At 36.5% G+C, this 22,939-nt stretch overlaps 1 protein-coding gene across 38 annotated transcripts in view; it reads right to left on the bottom strand.

The window, feature by feature from the left end:
• HMBOX1 (homeobox containing 1) overlaps positions 1 to 22,939 on the bottom strand; it is a 164,959-nt gene that overhangs the window by 85,961 nt on the left and 56,059 nt on the right. For all 38 annotated transcript variants that reach the window (XR_013397224.1, XR_013397225.1, XR_003732310.2 and 35 more), the window contains exon 2: positions 4,532 to 4,611. Coding sequence is in view for 31 of the 38 variants with exons in the window: in XM_015145094.3 (XP_015000580.1) it covers positions 4,532 to 4,554 (23 nt within the window). In the remaining 7 variants the exon portion in view is untranslated. The remainder of the gene's footprint in view (positions 1 to 4,531; positions 4,612 to 22,939) is intronic.

The following is a 22,939-nucleotide window of genomic DNA, read 5'->3' as shown; positions in this document are numbered from 1 at the left end:
TTAAGCCTAGATCTTATTGACTCCAAAAGCACACATCATTCTCCTTTACAATACCTTGCAGGACTTAACTGGAAACATATGATATGGGACACAGGCTATTCTACTCCTTTAAGTCTCATTTAAAGCCATTTAGATAAAACTACTCTAATTACTGATGAACCTAGGGGTCCTAGTAATAGTTTTCTACATTTAAAATCTTTGCTCCATCTAGAATTTTTATTGACTTAACAAGTATAAAAAATTGGGGTTTTATTTCATCCCAAATGGACAGCTAGATGTCATATGTTTTTATTGAATATCTGTCTTCTCCTCTGATGTGAAATGCTGCCTTTATCATATACACAATTTCCATATGAATCTGCATTACCTTTGGATAGTCTATTCCATTTTACTGATTGTTTTATCTTTCAAATTCTTTTTAAAATAAGTAGGCGGAAATCTAGAACTTTAGATGAAATCTCCCTAGTTTTAAAAACAAGCTCATTAAAATAAAACACAACCAAACACACATATTCTGTGGACCTAAACATGTTGCAGGCCATTTGTGCCCACGGGCCACAGTATCTGACCTACACCTACAAATGTTACGGTCTGATTTCTTCCGATACTCACTTGTAATAAGCTAGGCATCATTTTAAAAAGACCTATTTTCATGATTAGTATATTCTTTCTTGATGGCCTAAGTTCCCCCCACAATATTTTGTAATGAAAAATATTAAACATAAACATTATTATTTTCCCTTGAAAATGAAGTAGACCTGTTTGTTGCTATCTTCAGCCTTCATGTTATCAAAGTATTTCATAAAGTGATCTTACTTTAGATGACTTCAATAACTGTTTTATTATATGGACAAAAATTCCCAATCACAGTATTTTCCTACAGTATTCACATCAGAGCAGTTAGTTATCTGTATACAGTTCTTCAAACTATTCCTGGTATGGAGCAGCACTCTGTATTAGCATAAAACAAAAGTAAGTTATATGACTTTCACTTATTACTGAAAAGTATCCATCCTAACACTTGAATTGTCAAAACTAAAGATTTCACAGCATGTAAAACAATCTAATATTTTATGTTATTTCAGATTCATTGACTATTAGAACCACTTTTATTCCAAGTCATAAAAGGAGAAACAATAGGCCACCTATTACTTTGTCTGCCTAGAACACCTCATTGTTTTCAAGCACATGTTCTTGGGCTATCACTCATAATACCCCACCTTCTGCCCAGTGGGGTGGGCGCACAAGAAAGCCAAACCTTGCTCTCCCCACAATTTTCTAGTCAGACGAGGGGAAAGATGAACAGTCACCATAACTGTGCTCGGTTTCAGGAAGATATTAGTCTGGTAAATTCCTTATTATACAGAAGCAGCTAGTTCATGGGAAGATGAAGCGGACATACCAAGAAACTTAGAACAGACCGATGGCAAAAGCTGTGCAGTGCTCATATCCCTTGTTCCAATAATCCCTAAGCCCCTGATACATCCCTGCTCTTCTTGCTGTTTTGTTTCATCAGAGAATACATTTCCCTTTATGTATCACCTTGTTCAAATTAGATGTCTGTGCCCTGCACTGAGAGGTCCCTAATGCAAACATAACCTAAAGCAAAATGATCCACAATTGCTAGAATGATCATTCATATGATCACTACAAAGCAAAATGATTAAGAGCATAACAAACAAGATCAAAGCATGCATGTGACACTGAAGATACGATATTTTACTGAGAAAACGCTGACACTAGAAGCTCTCCTGGATATTGAGAACAATGTTCCAATGTGTACTAATATAAACAAAGGCATATACACTGGCATTTCAAAATTTTATTTCTCATAATTTACCTAGTTTAAGCACATAATCACGAATTTATGGCAGTAAATGACCTACAAAGGTCATCTAAGTCCATGATACCAGCAATTCTTTTATAACAGAAAAAGATAACGTGTAAGAATTGAATTAATTTTCTTTTGCACAGGATTGTTCACAGGATAAGGAACATCTTTCACTTTAAATTACTAATCTGAATGCAGACTCAGGCCAACAATAATTGAAAATGATGTGAGAAGAATTTCAACACTGTAATAACAGAGAATGTTTAAGGCATAAAAGAACAATTAAATTCAGGAATTATGGCTCAGTTCATAAACTGATATTCTAAGAAAATATCATACCATAAGACCATAATAACTTTCCACAATACATTTTATCCTGACTTGAATATGTACCTAAACCCTTCTTGGATAAGGCATGAGGTCCAGAATATAATTTCATAAGCTAAATTCTACAAACATATAGAGCAGAGAAAGCATTCACAAATAATTAACCTTGAAATAACATGGGTAGAAAGGACATTACTACCTTACTTGTAAAGCACCAACAGTTAGTAAAATTTTATTGAATAACAGCTTTTTCTTTAGCGCAATTCTGCTCTTTATTATTATTATCTAGAATGACTAGGCAAAATAGGTTAGTTTTGTTTTGCATACATGATATTTACTGCATGATAATTTAACACACTCTAGAGTCAATCACAATATTTTTATCAGAGAGTGAACTCTCCATCCTCTCAGGAATGTCACCTCATATCAAACTGTATATGTGAGTTACTGTCACAACTACTGGACTTCAAAATACATATACACTCAAGAGCTTAACAGACACTTTGGGAGCTTAGGCTGTGGCAGGGCTACTCTGTCAGTGGCTTCTCCAAAACCGGAGAGCTCAGGCTGCAAAAGACCTCAAAGCTTTTACACTTTGCAGGCCAGCACTTTCTAGCAATGAGGGGCCTTACTTGTGGTTTTGGATCTCAGCTATGGTGGTCAAATCAGTTTCTCCCAAGAACTGCTCATATAAAGGTACACTTCCACTTTTAGCCTTCACTTGAACACAGAGGCCTCCTTTCATCATAATTGAGCAAAGACACTTTAATAGCTTTGGAACACACTCACAATGTGGTTAATGTACCTCATCTATTGAGTGTATTCCCTGTGAAGTCTGTCCATGTTACTCTCCCCATCTTTAAGTATTGTTAAGTCAAGAAAAAATTCTCTTTGTATGGCAATAAACACTGTGATTCATGAAATCATAGGTTGATCATCTTATTTCTACCATAAGTAACAAAAATCCAAGTACAAACATGCACATTTATAGAGGGAGATATAAATTAGGTGTGGAATGAGAAAACTGGAGACTATTTAGACAAAAACCATCCATTTAAGTAACATTTATTGAGTGCCTACTATGTAACAGATCCTATGTGAGGCACAGAGGACACAACAAGGAACAAATCATGCAAAATTTCACAGCTTCATGATGCTTACATTCATTTCAGTAAGTATTAGACATCTTACTATTTTCAATAGCCATTAGACATCTTAACTCTCTTGAATGCTTAGCCATCTATCTCAGAAACTTCTAGGCTTTGAACAGTTAAAAATAATAAGTAATTTTATATTCAATTTAAAATTAATGTCAAAATTCAAAGTTGAAAATAGAAATGATAAAAGAGAAGGCTGATAGATTGAAAACAGCTTTTAGCAAATAAAATTTTTTAAAAAGTGGGGAGGGAAACTAAGGCCCAAAGAGGTGAAGTGCCTTCCCAAGGATATAGCTACTTAGCAGAAAGTCAGGCTACAGTTCACATCTTCTAGGTCTGTTCCAGAAACTTTTCATTGTGTCATAGAATCTGTTGGGGTGGGGGGGAACTATAATGAAAAGACTAAATAATAAGGAAAACCTCTCTTAATATCTACTTATTGTTTTATAGAACTGTCAACCAAAACGGAAGAAATTTAAGCAAAGTGGAGACTCCATCAAATTTTAGAAAATACTTATGCTAAAGGCACTCTGCATTAGACTCTAAAGATGCACTTAATGAGCTAATAGATACTCTGTCTTCTCTAATATCTGAAATTCCCGGAATACTTTTATTCAAAGGCCTATTTAATATGAACTGGTGGTTATAGTTCATATCCTAGCACAAAAACACTCTCAACACAATACCACTATCTCAATTTGTATTTTCTGCCTGACTCCAAATAAAGGCTAGCACATTAGCTAATAGGCTTAACTACATTATCATGCCCCCAGCAGGTAAAGGAAAATGGTTAAGGTGCTAGGAGTTTTCACACAAAAGGCAACATGAAGGTGTATGCTTCCAGTAGTCTGCTTGTCACAAGGAATCCAATACTAGCTCTCTTGAACTGTTAGCCATCTATCTTGGATGCTTCTAAGCTTTAAGCAGTTAAAAATAATAAGTAATTTTATATTCAATTTAAAATTAATGTCAAAATTCAAAGCTGAAAACAGAAATGGTAAGAGAAGGCTGATAGATTTAAAGATTCATTTCTCACCACATGATCACGACACTTATTCACCTTAATGTCAAACAGGTATACCATTTGATTCATTTCCTAAAAAAACTTTTCAACTCTACGAACACCCATTGTCGAATCTGGATCATAATCATAATGACATCTTAACTTTATTAAAATGACTATGAAGATAAAAATCAAGAAGGACTTGATACTTACACCACTGGAAAGGAACTGAGCATACTTTACATGAGGTGGATCAATATCCTTTCCAGAGATGATCTGCGTTATCTACCATTCTGTAGAACAAAGATAGAAAATTGAGAAATACTTATGTTAATCAAGTGTTGAATAAAAATTTTAATTATATAACTTATGGATATCAAAAGTTAACACTAGCTAATCATGTTAAATATTATGTCTTCTGATTTGCATTCTACTGCTTTATTCACTATACAGTTTGAACCCTTTCAATTCAGACACAGATCTTCACAAAAAATGGTATTTACTATTCATTGTTTAGAAGCTAAAGATCATGAAGACAACTTATTAGCTGGTTAAAACCATAGCCATAGAGGCACTGATTTCCATTAACTCTAAGTTAAGATTATAAATTAGACAAAAGTTAAAAATGTTGATGTCAAAAACTCTCACATTAAAATACACATTCAGTACTGAATTACATTATGCATGGCTGAAGTGTCCAACAATGACTAATGATATATGCAAAATGTACAAGGTAAAGTTAGAAACCTTTCACATTTGTATGTTCTAAATTGTAGCATTAATGAAGATCCTGTTGTAGATAATTTTCTTGCCCACTTAAAAGACAGGCCCAGGCGCGGTGGCTCACACCTGTAATCCCAGCACTTTGGGAGGCCAAGGCGGGTGGATCATCTGAGGTCAGGAGTTCGAGACCAGCCTGACCAACATGGCGAAACCCCAACTGTAGTAAAAATACAAAATTTGCCAGGCGTGCTGGCACATGCCTGTAATCCCAGCTACTTGGGAAGCTGAGGCAGGAGAATCATTTGAACCTGGGAGGCGGAGGTTGCAGTGAACCGAGATCGCACCATTACACTCTAGCCTGGGCCACAGAGCGAAACTCCATCTTGGGCTAGGGGGGTGAACCTGTCCTAAAAAAGTAGATATAAAGTACAAAATGAAACTACTGAAATTGTTCCTCATTGTAGTTCCTAGGCAAAATAGTAAACCAAAGACACAAAAATGATTACTGGTCAAAATACATTTTTCACTATCTGCTCAAATTCAGTTAAAACATATGAAGCACCTGCTTGCCCTGGCATAGACACAAGAACCAAAATATGAGTAAGATATGGTCCCAACAGTAGAGGAGCTTAGGAGCTCATTAAATGGCAGAAGGTGGGGAGAATAGAGACGAGGGACAAAAATTATAGACACGCCTCTCTCGAATAAAAAGTATAACATTAAAGAAAGACTAAAAATAAAACATTTATATGAATAACAATCCAGAAACTAATTTAGGTTAGAGAGAACTAGGAAGATTTCTTAGAGTGAAATCTGGCTGTTATTTGAGGATTAGAACAAGACTTCCACAACATCAAGGCATAGAGGGAGGTGAGAATCATTGGAGGAAAGATTCCAGGAAGAGGGAACAGTGAAAAGAAATTATGAGATTTATTTAGGTAATCAGTAGGCTTGTGTTGCTGGCCTTTAACACAGTATGTGTGAGGAGTAGATGATCTAGAAGGGGATCCTGGCCTTTATTCTGTAATCATGAGAACCATGCAGCATGTTTACATGTAGCATGTTTAGCATGTAGCATGCACCATGAAAATAGAATAAAGGTCAGGATCCCCTTCTAGAGGGGATCCTTTGATAACTTCCATGCTAGGAAGTTATCATCAAAGACCCTGATTTAACAGACAAGAAAACAGATTAAGTCACTGATACAAATTTATGTAACCATAAGACACTGAATTTTGTCAGTTATATTTCAGACATAAATGGGCTTAAAATATTCTACAAAAACAAAATGTTCTAAAAACAGAGGACCAAGCAAACAAGATGTTATGAATTCTCTCAATTTCACAAAGCTCTTCTGGCAGAGGAGACAGACTATTTTTTTTCTAATTGACAGATGTTTTGAAGTTATTTTAAAAATAGATTAAGAACTAAATCAAAATGGATATTAAGATCACATCCACACTGAGTGCAATGGCTCACACCTGTAATCACAGCTACTTAGGAGGTTGAGGCAGGAGGATCGCTTGAGGCCTGGAGTTCAAGGCTAGTTTGGGCAACACAGTGAGTCCTCTGTCTCAAAAATAAATAAATAAATAAATAAACAAAAAAGCAAAATACAATCACACCCATTTGAATGCCTATTATTTAAAAAATAAACATAAAACAACAAGTGTGGCAATGATGTGGAGAAAATGGAATCCTTGTATGTTACTGGCTGAAATGCAAAATGGTGAAGCCATTATGGAAAACAGTATGTCAGTTCCTCAAAAAACTAAATACAGAATTATCATATGATCCAGCAATTCCACTTTTGGATATCTATCCAAAAGAAGTGGAATCAGGCTGTGTTCACAGCAGCATTATTCACAAAAGCCAAAGGTGGGAATAACCCAAATGTCCACTGGCAGATAAATGGATAAATGAAATGTGATATATATATAAACAACAGAATATTGTCTCAGCCTTTAAAAGGAAGGAAGTTCTGACACAAAAACATGAATGAACCTTGAAGACATTATGCTAAGTGAAACAACCCAATCACAAAAGGTCAAATATTATATGATTCCATTTACATGAGGTACCTAGAGTAGTCAAATTCAGAGAGACAGAAAGTAGAATGACCGGTAAAATGGGCAAGGAATAATGAGAAGTTATTACTTAAGGGTACAGAGTTTCAATCTGTGAGGATGAAAATGTTCTGGAAATGGATGGTGGTGACTGCTGTATACTGTATGTATTTAATGACACTGAACTATATAAGTTAAAATGGTAGATTTTATGTTATGCATATTTCAACACAATAAAAAAGTAGAACATTATAATAAAAACCTTATATTAAAAGGCATTAGGGATATAAATTTATGGATGTTGGATCACATTCAAGCACCTGGTCATAGAAAACAAGCAACCTATAAAAGAAAAAGAGAGGCCGGGCGTGGTGGCTCATGCCTGTAATCCTAGCACTTTGGGAGGCCAAGGTAGACAGATCATGAGGTCAAGAGATCAAGACCATCCCGGCTAACATGGTGAAACCCTGTCTCTACTAAAAACACAAAAATTAGTTGGGCGTGGTGGCATGCACCTGTAGTCCCAGCTACTCAGGAGGCTGAAGCAGGAGAATCGCTTGAACCTGGGAGGTAGAGGTTGCAGTGAGCCAAGATCATGCCACTGCACTTCAGCCTGGCGACAGAGCAAGACTTGGTCTCCAAAAACAAAAAGAAAAGAAAAAGAGATTATACAATTATAAAATATACAGTTTATGACCAAGATATAAGAGTTACAAACACAAAGACCAAATAACATGAGAGGTAATAAAGCAAAAATCGTAACAACTTTAATAATTTTGTTTTTAAAAATATAAATGAGTTATTTCAGTATACCTTTTAGAATGAACAAATATAGTTGGAGAAAATTTTAAAAAGAGAAATTTGCTGTATTATCAATAAACATAATTTTAAAGATAAAAAGATACTTTGTAAACCTTTTAACAAAGAAGTTTTTTTTTTCTTTGTCCACTACCATAATTGATCACAAACATGGTAAAACAAAAGGTTTAATTTCATTTATATAATCCAAACAATCTAGGGAAAAATGTACAAAAATAACTACTTATAAACTACAAGATAGTCATAAATAACCCTTGGATCAAAGAAGAAATCACAAAGGAAATTATGATCCACATAGCTATACACTGTGACAAAAAAAGAGGATTATTATTCATAACGAAAATCCAGGCCAGGAACGGTGGCTCATGCCTGTAATCCCAGCACTTTGGGAGGCCGAGGCGGGCAGATCATGAGGTCAGAAGTTCGAGACCAGCCTGGCCAACACAGTGAAACTCTGCCGCTACTAAAAATACAAAAATTAGCTGGGCATGGTGGCACGCACCTGTAATCCCAGCTACTCAGGAGGCTGAGGCAGAACTGCTTGAACCTGGGTGGCGGAGGCTGCAGTGAGCGACACTGCATTCCAGCCTGGGTGACAGAGCAAGACTCCGCTTTGAGGGGGGAAAAAAACCCCAGAAAACCCAAATGACCCAACAAAAGTTGTATTTAGAAGTAAATGTATGGCCTTAAAGACTTTAATATTTTAAAATTCATATTCTTACTGTTTTAAAATTTACAGCCTAAATATTTTTAAAAGTCAAAAGAAAAAACAGTATTTAAAAAACTAGAAAAATAAAATACTATACATCAAAATAAGCTAGAAAAATGAAACTAAGAAATACTAGTTGAAATTAATATAAAATGAAGCTACGGAAGGTATAAGTCCAAATGTTGGCTCTTTGAAAGACTATTAAATAATTACACAAAGTCTAATAAAGAAAAGAGAGAGAAAAAAACTGCTAAGATTCAGAATGAAAAGAAAAATACAGCCATGGTATTGGGGAAAAAAAACCCTAAGAAATTATAAATGCAACTGCATGACAATTCATTTAAAAACCTAAAAGAGGAAAACGATTTCCCAGTAAAATAGAATACATCAAAATTGACCAAAAAATAAATTCTTTAGTTGAACCAGATAGCGTAAAATAAAGGTAATTAAGAATCTATACAAAGAGGCATCAAAATCAGCTGAGTTCTCAGCAGATTCAATCTATTTTAAAAACAGAATTCTAATAATACTAAACTATAGAAAAATACAGGAAATGTTCCAATCCATTTTATGAAGCCAGAATTATTCAATAGCATACCTAATAAAGGTAGTACACAGAACATGCCATTTCACTTAAAAATTAAATGTAAAAGTTCTAAGGAAAAACTCACATTAGACTATAGAGTGCAGGACATATGAGAAATAATACAGTAGTCCCCCACTTTATCTGCTGTTTTACTTTGGCTTTCTGTGGTTTCAGTAACCTGCAGTAACCATGGTCCGAAAATATTACGTGGAAAATTCCAGAAATAAACAATTCGTGAGTTTTAAAATTTGAGCCACTCTTAGTAACTTAGAAACCTCATGCCCCTCCTTCAGGGCATCCACACTGTAGACCCTACCTGCCCCTTAGTCACTTACTAGCTCTCTAGATTATCACACTGACTGTCCTGGTATCTAACAGTGCCCCTGTTTAAGTAATCCTTATTCTACAGAATGATGGCCCCAAAGCTCAAGAATAATGCTGCTGGCAATTTCAATACACCAAATACAAGCCAAAAGTGCTTCCTTTCAGTGAAAAGGTGAAAGTTCTCAATTTAAGTTAAAAAAAAAAAAATCATATGCTGAGGTTACTAAGAACTATAAGAATGAATCTTCTGTGAAACTGTGAAGAAGGAAAATGAAATCCACACACACTATACATAGAGTTTGATACTATCTGCAGTTTCAGGCATCTACTGGGAGTCTCAGAATGTATTCCCGGTGGATAAGGGGGGTTCACTGTATACCACTATAATCTACGCAGAAATGCAAGAGTGGTTCATTTTTAGGAATCAACATAATCCAATATGTCAACACATTTAAGGCAGAGAAATTATATGGTTACATCAATAGATGTTGAAAAGGCATTCAGCAAAACTTAGCAGCCATTTTAAAGAAAAAACTCTATGGAAAAGGCGGCTAGAAAAAAAACACTGATAAAAACATAAGAAGGGAAAATATTATTCTAAACAGCAAAACACTAAAAGCATTTCAAATAAAATTAAGATTGCATGCACACACAATAAATATATAGAGTATATATGTGTGTAATTTCACTTTTATATGCATAAAATAATCCGTGGAAGAGATCCAATAACAGTGGTTACTTTGAATGCCGGGTTGGGAACTAGAGAGATTATGGAGAGGAATGGGAAGAAAGCTGTTCATAGGAAGCTTTTTAAAAAAATTATTTTAACCATGTGATTGTTATTACCTATTCAATAAATCGAATGAATAAAATTAGGAATTAGAGTGAGACGCCCACTAAATCCTTTATAAGTAAACACTGACTTAAAGTTTATAGGAAAAATGGTAAGACACAGAAAAGAATTAACTGGCAAAAATAATGGAATAAAAGAGAAAAATATCTTTTTGTCAATGATTTGGCAAAACAATGTCTAGAAAACTCAAGCAATTACATTGTCAAAAAACTGAAAATTAACTGTGTGTAGGGGCTCATGTCTGTAATCCCAGCAGCTCAGGACACTGAGGCAAGAGGACTGCTTGAGGCCTGGAGTTCAAGACTATCCTGGGCAATATAGCAAAACCGGTATCTTTAAAAACAAAACAAAACCCTGAAATAAAAGAAAGTATTAAATTGAGATATGATACAATACATTTAAAAGTAAAAGTTTCTCTAATTGAGCAGGAAACACCTAGAAAAAGAATGGGAAAGAGATTTTCATTGACAGTGGTAACCTTTCCCAATATTTATGAATAACTATATAGAGAAAGAAGCCCAAAAGGTTTTCCTTTCAATTTAAAAATAGGACCGGCCGGGCGCAGTGGCTCAAGCCTGTAATCCCAGCACTTTGGGAGGCCGAGACGGGCGAATCACGAGGTCAGGAGATCGAGACCATCCTGGTTAACACGGTGAAACCTCGTCTCTACTAAAAATACAAAAAACTAGCCGGGCGAGGTGGCGGGCGCCTGTAGTCCCAGCTACTCGGGAGACTGAGGCAGGAGAATGGCGTAAACCTGGGAGGCGGAGCTTGCAGTGAGCTGAGATCCGGCCACTGTACTCCAACCTGGGCGGCAGAGCGAGACTCCGTCTCAAAAAAAAAAAAATAGGACCTAGGCTGGGCGTGGTGGCTCATGCCTGTAATACCAGCACTTTGAGAGGCTGAGGCAGGCCAACCACTTCAGGTCAAGAGCTCGAGATCAGCCTGGCTAACATGGTGAAACCCCGTCTATACTAAAAATACAAAAATTAGCTGGGCATGGTGGCGCACACCTGTAATCCCAACTACTCGGAAGGCTGAGGCAGGAGAATTGCCTGAACCCAGGAGCTGGGGCTACAGTGAGCCGAGACTGTACCACTGCACTCCAGCCTGGGCGACAGACAAGACGCTATCTCAAAAAAATAGTAATAGTAAAAATAAATAAAAACAGGACCTAATAGAGCAGAAAGGTTTTGTTTGTTTTTCAACTTTTATTTTAGACTCAAGGGGTAAATGTGCAGGTTTGTTACAAGGGTATATTGTGGGCTGCTGAGGTTTGGAGTACAGTTGAACCCATCACCCAGGTAGTGGGCATAGTACCCAAGTTAGTTTTTTCAACCTTTGCCCCTCATTTCCTCCTTCCCCTGTCTTGGAGTCTCCAGTGTCTACTGCTTTCATCTTTACATGCATGTGTACCCAAAGTGTAGCTCCCACTTATAAGTGAGCAGGTGGTATTTAATTTTATTTCTGTATTAATTCACATAGGATAATGGCGTCCAGCTGTACCCACCTTGCTGCAAAGGACATAATTTTGTTCCTTTTTTATGGGTAGTATTCCATGGTGTAAATGTACATTTTCTTTATCCATTCCACTGTTGATAGGGACCTAGGCTGACTACATGTCTTTGCTATTGTGTATAGTGCTGTGATGGACACATGGGTGCATGTGTCTTTTTGGTAGAACAATATATTTTCCTTTGGGTTTATACCCAAAGGAAATAAAAGGATATTTTATTTATATCTATCCTGGCAATTAACCGGCAAAAATATTGGAATAAAGGAGAAAAATATCTTTTTGTCAATGATTTGGCAGAACACTAAAATAACAAATATTTATTTATATAATATCCTTTTATTTTCTCACACACACATACATATATATATACACACACATACTGGAGATATATATACAGGAAATATATATATACTGAAGATATATATATATACAGGATATATATATACTAGATATATATATACACACACTAGAAATACATATACTGGAAATACTGTGTGTGTGTGTGTGTGTGTGTGTGTGTGTGTGTGTGTGTGTGTATACTGGAGACAGAGATATATATACTGGAATTGCTGAGTAGAATTTTTCCACTTTTAGTTCTGTGTTTCTTTTTTTTTTTGAGATGGAGTCTGGCTCTGTCACCCGGGATGGAGTGCAGTCGTGCAATCTCGGCTCACTGCAACCTCCACCTCCTGGGTTCAAGTGATTCTCCTGCCTCAGCCTCCCAAGTAGCTGGGATTACAGGCGTGCACCACCACACCCAGCTAATTTTTGTATTTTTAGTAGAGACAGGGTTTCACCGTGTTGGTCATGCTTGTGGGGAACTACTGACCTGAGGTGATCCGCCCGCCTTGAACTCCCAAAGCACTGGGATTACAGGCATGACCCACCATGCCCAGCCTATTTTTGGTTCTTTGAAGACTCTCCAAATTGCTTTCCACAGTGGCCTTGCCAACATCTGTTGTTTTTTGACTTTTTTAATAATGGCCATTCTGACTGGTGTGACATGGTATCTCATTGCAGTTTTGATTTGCATTTCACTGATGACTAGTGATGATAAGCATTTTTTCATGTTTGCTGGCTGCTTGTAAGCCTTCTTTTGAGAAATGTCTGCTCATATCTTCTGTCCACTTTTTAATGGGGTTAGAACAGACAGTTTAAGAACTACTAAGAAAATTGAGCAAAAGAAGAAAACCAAAAGTGGACTTCTGACCAGAGAAGTCAAAAGCCAGTGTAATGAAATCAATATGGCACTGGTATAGAAACGGATACACAAAGGAGCAGGACAGAATAAAGATCTTAATTATAGATTACAGCAAGTACGGCACAATGTGCTATCAAAGGTTACATTTTAATTCAGCAGGAGAGAATAAATATTTTTTAAAATTATAATAGAAAAACTGGTTATCATCTAGCAAAAAAACAATTGCATTTTTATCTTATATTATATGTACAAAATAAGTATCAGGCAAAATAAAGACAAATGTAAAAAATCACAGTAACACATCTACAACAAAATTTAGAAGATGACAGGTCTTGTAGATATGCTTAACAAAGACCAGAAACTTCAAAAGAAAAACAAAAGGTTAAAAATTCCTTATTATGAAAAAAAAAAAATAAGCAGTTAAACTGAAAAAAATATGACATGTAGAGAAAGAGCAGATCCAAGTTATCAAGTTCACTCAAAAAATACTCAAATGCACTAGAAGTCAAGGAAATAACAGCTTAACAATGAGATGTCACTTCAGTAAAAATTTAAAAGATATATCTTCAATCATGCTACCATATTTCATTGGTCTAAATGTGATTATGACATCATTTGGAAAGAAATATTGTGATATATATTAAAATTTAAAGAACTTACACCTTTAATTTAGCAATCCTACTCCTGAGAATCAATTCTACAGAAATAAAAGTAACCATACATAGGGATATATATATAGGAAAATCACCTACTTTCCAATTTCTTTTTTTTTTTTTCCTAGTCAGTCTCATTCTGTCGCCCAGGTTGGACTGCAGTGGCGTGATCCTGGCTCACTGCAACCTCCGCCTCCCAGGTTCAAGCGATTCTCCTGCCTCAGCCTCCCTAGTAGCTGGAACTACAGGTGCCCAACAACATGCCCGGCTCATTTTTGTATTTTTAGTAGAGACGGGGGTTTCACTACATTGGCCAGGCTGGTCTCGAACTCCTGACCTCAGGTGATCCACCTGCCTTGGCCTCCCAAAGTGCTGGGATTACAGGCATAAGCCACGATGCCCAGCCCCAATTTCTTATCTCTACAAAGCGTTGTTTCAATCAATACAGAAATGGCTAAATAAACTATAATACACTTTGATCAATTAACATAAATCCAATCATTAAAAAGAATTAGAGTTTTATCAAGTGGTTTGGTAGAATTTATTTAATGCAGTGTTGTGTAAAAAACAAAATGCTATTTTAAGAAAGCATATGATCAGATTTTAAAAAAGAAAACTACAACCAAAATATCCCTTTATATGTGTGTTCTGACGTCAGTTTGCATATCTAAAGGCATACATACATATGCACATCTCTATGTACAAGAGCATAGAAGACAAGAACAGGTGAGCAACACACAATGGAACTGGGGTGAAGAATGGGTGTGCGTATAGGATATGATCAGGAAGGAAAAGTGAATGGCCTGGGAAGCCAAGGAAATGAAGGAGGTAAAGAAAAAAAACAACTTGAGAAGAAAAAAAAAAAAAGACTATACTTTTTAAAAAGTATATGGCCACATTTACATATATATGTATATGTAACAAATATATATATGCATATTTGATAAAATTATAAAAATTCCTACCATCAGAAATAAACTTTTAATTACCAAAGGACTAGAACTGTCAAAATATTACATGAAGTCAAGTTGAGCAATGAAGATGCCTACCATCAACAATGTTGACCTCTAAAGAAAAATATAATGAAGAAAAATCTGTTAGGAATAAGAACTTGTCGATACTGTATTGCCTGCAGGTGGCACAATGGCTCATTCTACTCTAGTTTTTCTCTTGAATATAAAAAGTAATTACTGTATAAGGTACAGAAAAAAGTAAACTTTGAAAAACATAAAATGAAAGGTAAGCTGACCTCCCACCCCAAACTCCTTCTTTTCCACTCACACACCATACAGTTTCTTGTCATCCGTCCTTCTTCATACATCTTTGTACACGTGTAAGTACGTCATCAGGGTAAAATACTAGCAGAACAATTGTTGTGACAGAGTACATACATTTTAAGTTATGACAGATTTTGTCAAATCGCCTCCCAAAGAGGCACCAGTTTATACGCCCATCTTCAAAAAATGCTGCATTTTGAATCCAGTATGTTAGTGGTGACTTAAAATTGAATTTACATTGTACAGCTTGGCACAGATCTGTTTCACTCAATAATGGTACACACAGAAAGGGCAGAATATTTAAATCAGGGAAGAAAGAAATATTAAGAATTTAAGGCTTCTGGAAGAAAGCAAAGAATTAAGAAAGGGTGGCACAGTCAGCAAGTAAGCCATCATTGGGAGAGATGACAGGGTATACTACAGAGACCAACTAGTAAGACCCTTAAGCCCAGATTTGGATAGTAAAAAAGAATCCCCAAAAGTTTACACACCATTACAGAGCCCCTTTTACTGCTCTTTTATTCCCTTACACAGAACCCAATTTTACCCATCTAAAATATCTATAAAAATAAAACCAAAAAAGTTTAAAATAGAAAAGTATGCAATGCTCAGAATCCCATAAATTAGACATTACTGGTATTTTCAATTTACAGACTAGAATATGAACCTCCTTCCTGACTATAAATTTTTAAAAAATACATATATACATAAATATAAAAATAAACACAACTCATAGAGGAAAAAATATCATAAACTCCAGCAGGATAAAAAGAAAAGTGAACATCCTCTCCCCTAAGCTCTCAGTGCTACTGACCAAAGATAAATACCACGCTTTCCTGTGAATCCTTACAAAAATAAAAACAAAGATACAAAATATGCATAGGCCTGCATATAGCTAACATACAACTCTATTTTTAACTGGTGGTTCTTTAAAATCAGTTATTATTACAAAAATTTGCAAACATGTAAAAGAGCAGAAAGAGGAGACAGTTAATGAACGCTTATATAACTATCATCCAGCTTGAACAATTAGCAAATCATGGCCAATCTTATATCCCTTCCTCTCCCTGCTCCAAGAGGTATTCTCAAGCAAATTCCAGGTATCAGATATCTCATCATTTTAACATGTAAAATTCTTAGCAAATGCTCAATATTTGGTTTCCAAATCCAGACTAGACATAGAAACTTAAAAAGTGGTTGGGAGAGTATAAAAAGGCTTAACCACTGGTGGGGGGTGGGGGAATGATAGCTACCAGAAGAGAAGAAAATAAAGTAAATGAAAACAACTATTTAATTACAGCTACACATAACAGTGACTCATCAAGAAGTTAAAGTCATGTTTAGGATCTTTGTTTTAAACAGGCAGGAAACTATGTTTTTTAAAGCTAAAATGGCTAAAAGACAAGTTTACCTTTTAGGAAGTTAATCAGCAGGTATTGCACTCATGCCAAACGGTTTTTCCCTCAAACAATGCCCAATAAATGAGGCCTTACTACATTTAGCTGTGACTTGAGAGACAGACACATGGAGGGTCTGGGGTGAAGGATGGTTGGTGACACAAGGAAAACACATACCATAGAAACAGGAATTAAAAATGATAATTAAGATATAAATCTCTCAAATAATGCCTCTTGATAGTTTAAAATGGTAAAGAAAAACTACTACCACCATTTAATGAACACTTCTTTGGGTCAGACACTCACTGGGAAATAAGTACTTTACACTTAATAGCTCATTTAATCTCAGAATCCCTTCAGGTTGGTAATTAAGACAAGACACTACTTGCCCAAGGTCAGTCAGCTAACGGACTTCCCTTTAGTAGGCTTCACCTTTCTCAAAATGTAAGATTCAAATACTATTTGTTATCATTTCTCTGGAGCAAATGTTTACTTCTGATAAGTACTATGCAAGAAGTCAAGCATCATTATGATTTGTGATTAAAATTACATATATCACATATCATGGATATTTTTATTCCAAAAGAATTATTACATATAGTACTTGTCAAAAATTGATAGACCTATAGATAATCATGTAGCCTTTCCTACACTTCCAGTGACCAGAAAGCATATTGGAGAGTTTTACTGATAAAGATCTTCCTTTTATAGTTTCTAAAATTGTTTCCTGTAACTTCAACCTATTCATCTGGCTGGACTGATAAAGATTAAATTTCTTTTTTCTTCCACAAGTCAGCCTTTTTAAAAATCAGCATAATCTTTGCAAATAGTCTCCATGTTAAATATTCTTTGTCCTGGCTGGGCACGGTGCCTAACGCCTGTTATCCCAGCACTTTGGGAGGCCCAGGTGGCCAGATGGCTTGAGGGTCAGGAGTTCAAGACCAGCCTGGCCAACATGGTGAAACCTCATCTTTACTAAAAATACAAAAATTAGCTGGGCATGGTGGCGGGGGCCTGTAATCCCAGCTACTCGGGAGGCTGAGGCAGGAGGATCGCTTGAACCCAGGAGGTGGTGGCTGCAGTGAGTCAAGATCATGCCACTGCACTCCAGCCTCGGCGACAGAGCGAGACTCCGCCTCAAAAATACAACTAAATAAATAAATATTCCTAGTTCTGATTCCAGTTGGATATGGTTTTCTAATTTTCTTTTCTTTTTAAGATAGGGTCTTACTCTGTCACCCAGGCTGGAGTGCAGTGGCACCATCACAGCTCACTGCAACCTCAACCTTCCAGGCTCAAGCAATCCTCCCACCTCAACCTTCAGAGTAGCTGGGACTACAGGTACATGCCACAATGCCCAGCTGAGTTTTAAAAAATACTTTTGTAGAGACAGGGATCCAACTATGTTGCCCAGGCTGGTCTCAAACTCCTAATTGGACTCAAGCGATCCTCCTCCCTTGGCTTCCTAAAGTGCTGGGATTACAGGTGTGAGCCACCACGCTCAGCCTGGTTTTCTCATTATCTTGACTGCCTTCTTCAGATGTGCATGTCAGAGTTTATCTTAAAAAGTGGCTCCCCAAATTCAGCACAAAACTCCTGCAGAGAGCCTAACCAGAGCAGAATGCAAGGAAACTATTAATTCTCTGGGCCTGTACTTTAAAATTATATTCGGTACTTTCTCTCATCACCACATCATTTTTTTGTATATTAGATGTGCAGATAACCCTTATGTCTTTTGCACATTCATTCAAGAAGCATTGATTAAACATGTATGATGCAACCACACAAGCTTCTCTTTTTTCCAGGCTTCCTTTTCCTAAACTCAGCTTTTGTTGTTGTTGTTAAGCAAAATAGTCTTATTTTCACTTTTTCCTCTAAGCAGGTATTACCACTTGACATACTATATATTGATTTTATTTGTCTATTATCTATATCTGCTCCTAAAATATTATTTGGGCCGGGCATAGTGGCTCACACCTGTAATCCCAGCACTTTGGGAGGCCGAGGTGGGTGGATCATGAGGTCAAGAGATCGAAACCATCCGGGCCAACAAGGTGAAACCCTGCCTCTACTAAAAATATAAAAATTAGCTGGGCGTAGTGGCGTGCGCCTGTAGTTCCAGCTACTCGGGAGGCTGAAGTAGGAGAACCGCTTGAACCCAGGAAGTGAAGGGTGCAGTGAGCCGAGATCACGTCACTGCACTCCAGCCTGGCAACAGAGCAAGACTCCGCTCAAAAAAAAATAAATAGGCCGGGCGCAGTGGCTCACGCCTGTAATCCCAGCACTTTGGGAGGCCGAGGCGGGCGGATCACAAGGTCAGGAAATCGAGACCATCCTGGCTAACTTGGTGAAACCTGGTCTCTACTAAAAATACAAAAAATTAGCTAGGCGTGATGGCGGGCGCCTGTAGTCCCAGCCACTTGGGAGGCTGAGGCAGGAGAATGGCGTGAACCCGAGGGGAGTTTGCAGTGAGCTGAGATCGCACCACTGCACTCCATCCTGAGCGACAGAGCAAGACTCTGTCTCAAAAAAAAAAACAAAATAATAATAATAAATATCTGGAACATAACAGGCACTATAATATTTGCTGAACTAATTCATGAATAGAGAGAAGAGTTTAAAACATCACATTCTTTATGGCTTCTGGACAAGAGGCTCCAGGCTACTGCTAGATGATGTTAGAGCTTTATCAATAAATACAGGTAATCAGAAAAGCCACATGACTGCCACATACCCTCCAGAATTTACTGTAATAGTCTAGTACAGGAATTATAGGTCTTGATTACTTTAAAACACATGGTGGCTTTTACTGTTGATCTCAATTATGTTCTCTACTTTTTTCTATTCTAAAATATGTAATCTGAAATAGAAATATATATTTCTCTATTATCAATAGTGAGTAACTGGTAAACTCTGTTGAACTATGCTAGGAAATGTCAGAGAATACTTATCCCTAGGTCAGAGCTGAGCTACCATCTCTACCTCTATACAGTTGTGCCTCTAATGTACTGACTCCAACCATGATTACCTTCAAGCATAGTCAGTTTAAATGTCACTTCCCTTGTGGCTTCACTGTTTCAGAAAGAGTTGTAACTGTACAATCTGTGGTTTGACTTCAGATCTTCAGATTCGTCTAAACATATCTAAGGAGCCGCCACTGTTTATAATACACTACTTAGCATTCCCTTCTATGGAAATCTCAGGGTGCTCCACTCCCATGGGGTCGTTACTGTTAAGTTATATGTGAACCTATTCCATTCTTACTGAATTACAGTACAAATGTATTATAGCAGGTAGAACTTTCTCTCCATGTCAGTTTAGTGCAATTGTTCCCAAACTGTGCTGTACATCAGAATCACATGTAAGTCTTTTATAAGCATAGAAAAATCCCCAGCCAACTCTGGACTTACTGAATCCAAACTAGAGGTGGGGGTCCAAGAATATTTTTAAATGGCTCCTAAGATAATTCCACTTGGAAACTATGTACTGGTTTAGAGTACAAGAAAAATTCTCATGATGCAATACCTTATCTCCTGGGTAAAATATAATGTCTAGGCATAAAGACATACATACTGGCATTCCAAGCTGAATTGATGAAATACATTTAATGATTTAATCATAAGTGAAGATAAACTTGACAGCACTTAGGATATGTCTACTTTAAAGGAATTCATATACGATATTGGTGAAAGTTAACTCATAAGAATTCCCAAACTAGTCTCTAACCTCTGTTGCTCTCATCCCACATAGTAATGACTTGCCCCAGCCAATCAGGTCCTGTAGACCTTCTGAACCGGAATACCTTCCTCCCCTTTCTTTTCTACTGGCTTCAGGACAGCAAATAGTCTTTCAAACTTCTGCTAGTACAGCACCACACATATATTTCTGTTATCCTGTATTACAATAATTTGAATACCTATCTGTCTTTCCCTACTAGAATGTGAGCAGAAGAGCAGGGATTGTTTCTTATCAATTGCTGCAGTCTCAGCTGCTACCAATGAGCTGGCAACAAGCAGTAAATAAATCTTTGCTTAGTGAAGAAATAAAAGAAAATGCCCATTTTGAAGTCTTATTCAAGTAAGATCATCTTAAGGGTTCCAGTCCTAAAAATTAGCACCAAAAGATTCTATGATACTAAATTTAAAAATAGCATAATTCAGACATTTTCCAAGATAATTAATAAGAATTTATTAAGTATCCACTGCAAGCCAAAATGCTAAAGTTACAAAGATAAATAGGCTTTGTTCTTGATAATTGGGTAAATAATATGTGTTCTCAGGATGAAAGAGTTACCATCCACCCTACCCTGTCATTGGTTTACGATCTATATTCACAGTGCCTTGCAGGCCAAACTCTGTTAAGACTGCAGGTGCCCCACCCCTCCACCAAGGTAGCTAAAAAATACCAGAGAATCCAGATCAACATCTCCATGTTGCTTAGCCCATGACAGCTCTCCAGAGTTGACTCCAACAGGAAAACTTAAAAAGCTGAATTGCAGAGTCTCCTATCATCATTATAAATAATTTTAACGTCTGTGTAACTATTATTCAAAAAAGGAAACTATCTCCTGGACTAAAACAAACAAAAATTATTCCTACTGGCATACATCTGGAATATTTTCATGTTAAAAAATTAAAGTTTACTCATAGAACTAATACAGAATATAATACAGATGCCCTGATTTATTACTCATTCATGTAGCTTTGAAACCTCTACTCTCTTCGCTTTGCAGGCAGAGTATAATAAACAATTACTAGAGCAAAAAATTGTGGTCTTGAGTTTCTGGAAGATTTAATGTCTTCATCCTTATTTTGCATTTCCCTTACCCCAGAAGTTTCCCAATCCTTAATAAAGGAAATAATTATAGAATTGGAGAAAGATATTTTATTAAGCTAGAATAAGGTAAATAATAAAATCTTATATTAAGCTACAACTGATATTAACAATCATGTTTTCCAGTCACATCAGTTTACAGATGAAAAAAAATCTGATCGTAGGAGCTAGAAACTCTGATTCCCAGGTTAGTGCTAACACTAATTTGCACAATAAATAAAAGCAAAAATTCCAGACATTCAGAAACTTAAGATCTACTAAATGCATGTCATTCAAAGGTTTTGTTAAGAGTTAAGAATTGTTATAAATGTGCAAACAGAAGCCTTCTATAGCTGGCCATAGACAAGGATTTCCTGTAGAAGGAGAAGAAAATAAAATTTTAAAACATATTTTCACAGAATACCATCTTTAAAAAACCTGTAACATGAGATAAATGGTATCCTCTCTATACAGGCACTTCTTTTATGCCTCAATCCTGCAAGACCCAAGTATTCATTCATTTATGCACTCAGCAAATATTTACTAAGCACCTATTACATGCTAGGCACTGGGAAATATAGCAATGAACAAAACAAAATTCCTGCTCACATGGAAGTTACATTCTTGTGGTAAAACAATGTATTTTCAGGTCATGATAATTACAATGGAGAAACAAAAAGTGGGGAAATTTGATAGGGACAGTGCATGGTAGGATTACGATTTTAAATAGAATGCTCAGAGAAAGTCTTATTGAGAAAGTAAAATCTTAATAAAGATTTAAATAAGGTTAGGTTAGGCCTGGCACAGTGGCTCAAGCCTGCATTCCCAGCACTTTGGGAGGCCAAAGAAGGAGGATCACTTGAGCTCAGGAATTCGAGACCAGACTGTGCAATATAGTGGGACCCCATATCTACAAAAAATTTTTTTAAATTAGCTAGGTATCATGGCATGCACCTCTAGTCCCAGCTCAGCTACTCAAGAGGCTGAGACAGGAGGATCACTTGAGCCCAGGAGATTCAGGCTGTAGTGAGTGTATTCGCACCACTGTACTCCAGTCTGGGCAATGTAGCAAGACCCTGTCTCAAATAAATAAATAAATAAATAAATAAATAAATAAATAAATAAATAAATGAAGTTAGGCAGCAAGCCATGTAGATACGAAGGACAAAGCATTCAAGATCAAGATCTCGCAGCCTACCAGTTTCAAAGAAACTGCACGAAGACAATATGGTTAGAGCTGCATGAACAAAGTAACACGTGAGAACATGAAATCAGGGGCATGAGGGCCAGATCAAAGGAGAATCTACACTTGAAAATTTCTATTAAAAATATGAAATATTATCTTAGCTAACGTGGATTAAGTCAACAGCCTTAGTAGGGATAATCCAATTTAACAGGAGATTTAGCATGAATTGCTAATGGTAGAATTTCTGATAATATCAACAGGTTACTCGAGACATTAATTTTGGACATTCCCAGCATCCATTAAATTGTACTTCAGAGTATTATCAACTACTCTTCCGACTAGCTTTGATGCATCATCAGTCAATTTACTAGGTGGTGAGTGCTGAAAGGAAGAAAAGAAGGCAGAAGATGAGAGAATTCATATGCTTTCAATTGCAAAAGAAGTGGAGAAGTGTTTTACTTTCCATATCTCAGGAGGATATGCTAATATATAATTCAGA

Source organism: Macaca mulatta, chromosome 8, assembly GCF_049350105.2.
Source record: "Macaca mulatta isolate MMU2019108-1 chromosome 8, T2T-MMU8v2.0, whole genome shotgun sequence".
In the NCBI taxonomy this organism is placed as follows: Eukaryota; Metazoa; Chordata; class Mammalia; order Primates; family Cercopithecidae; genus Macaca; species Macaca mulatta.
Note: the sequence above shows the minus strand (reverse complement) of the source record. Positions and strands in the feature narration are given on the sequence as shown.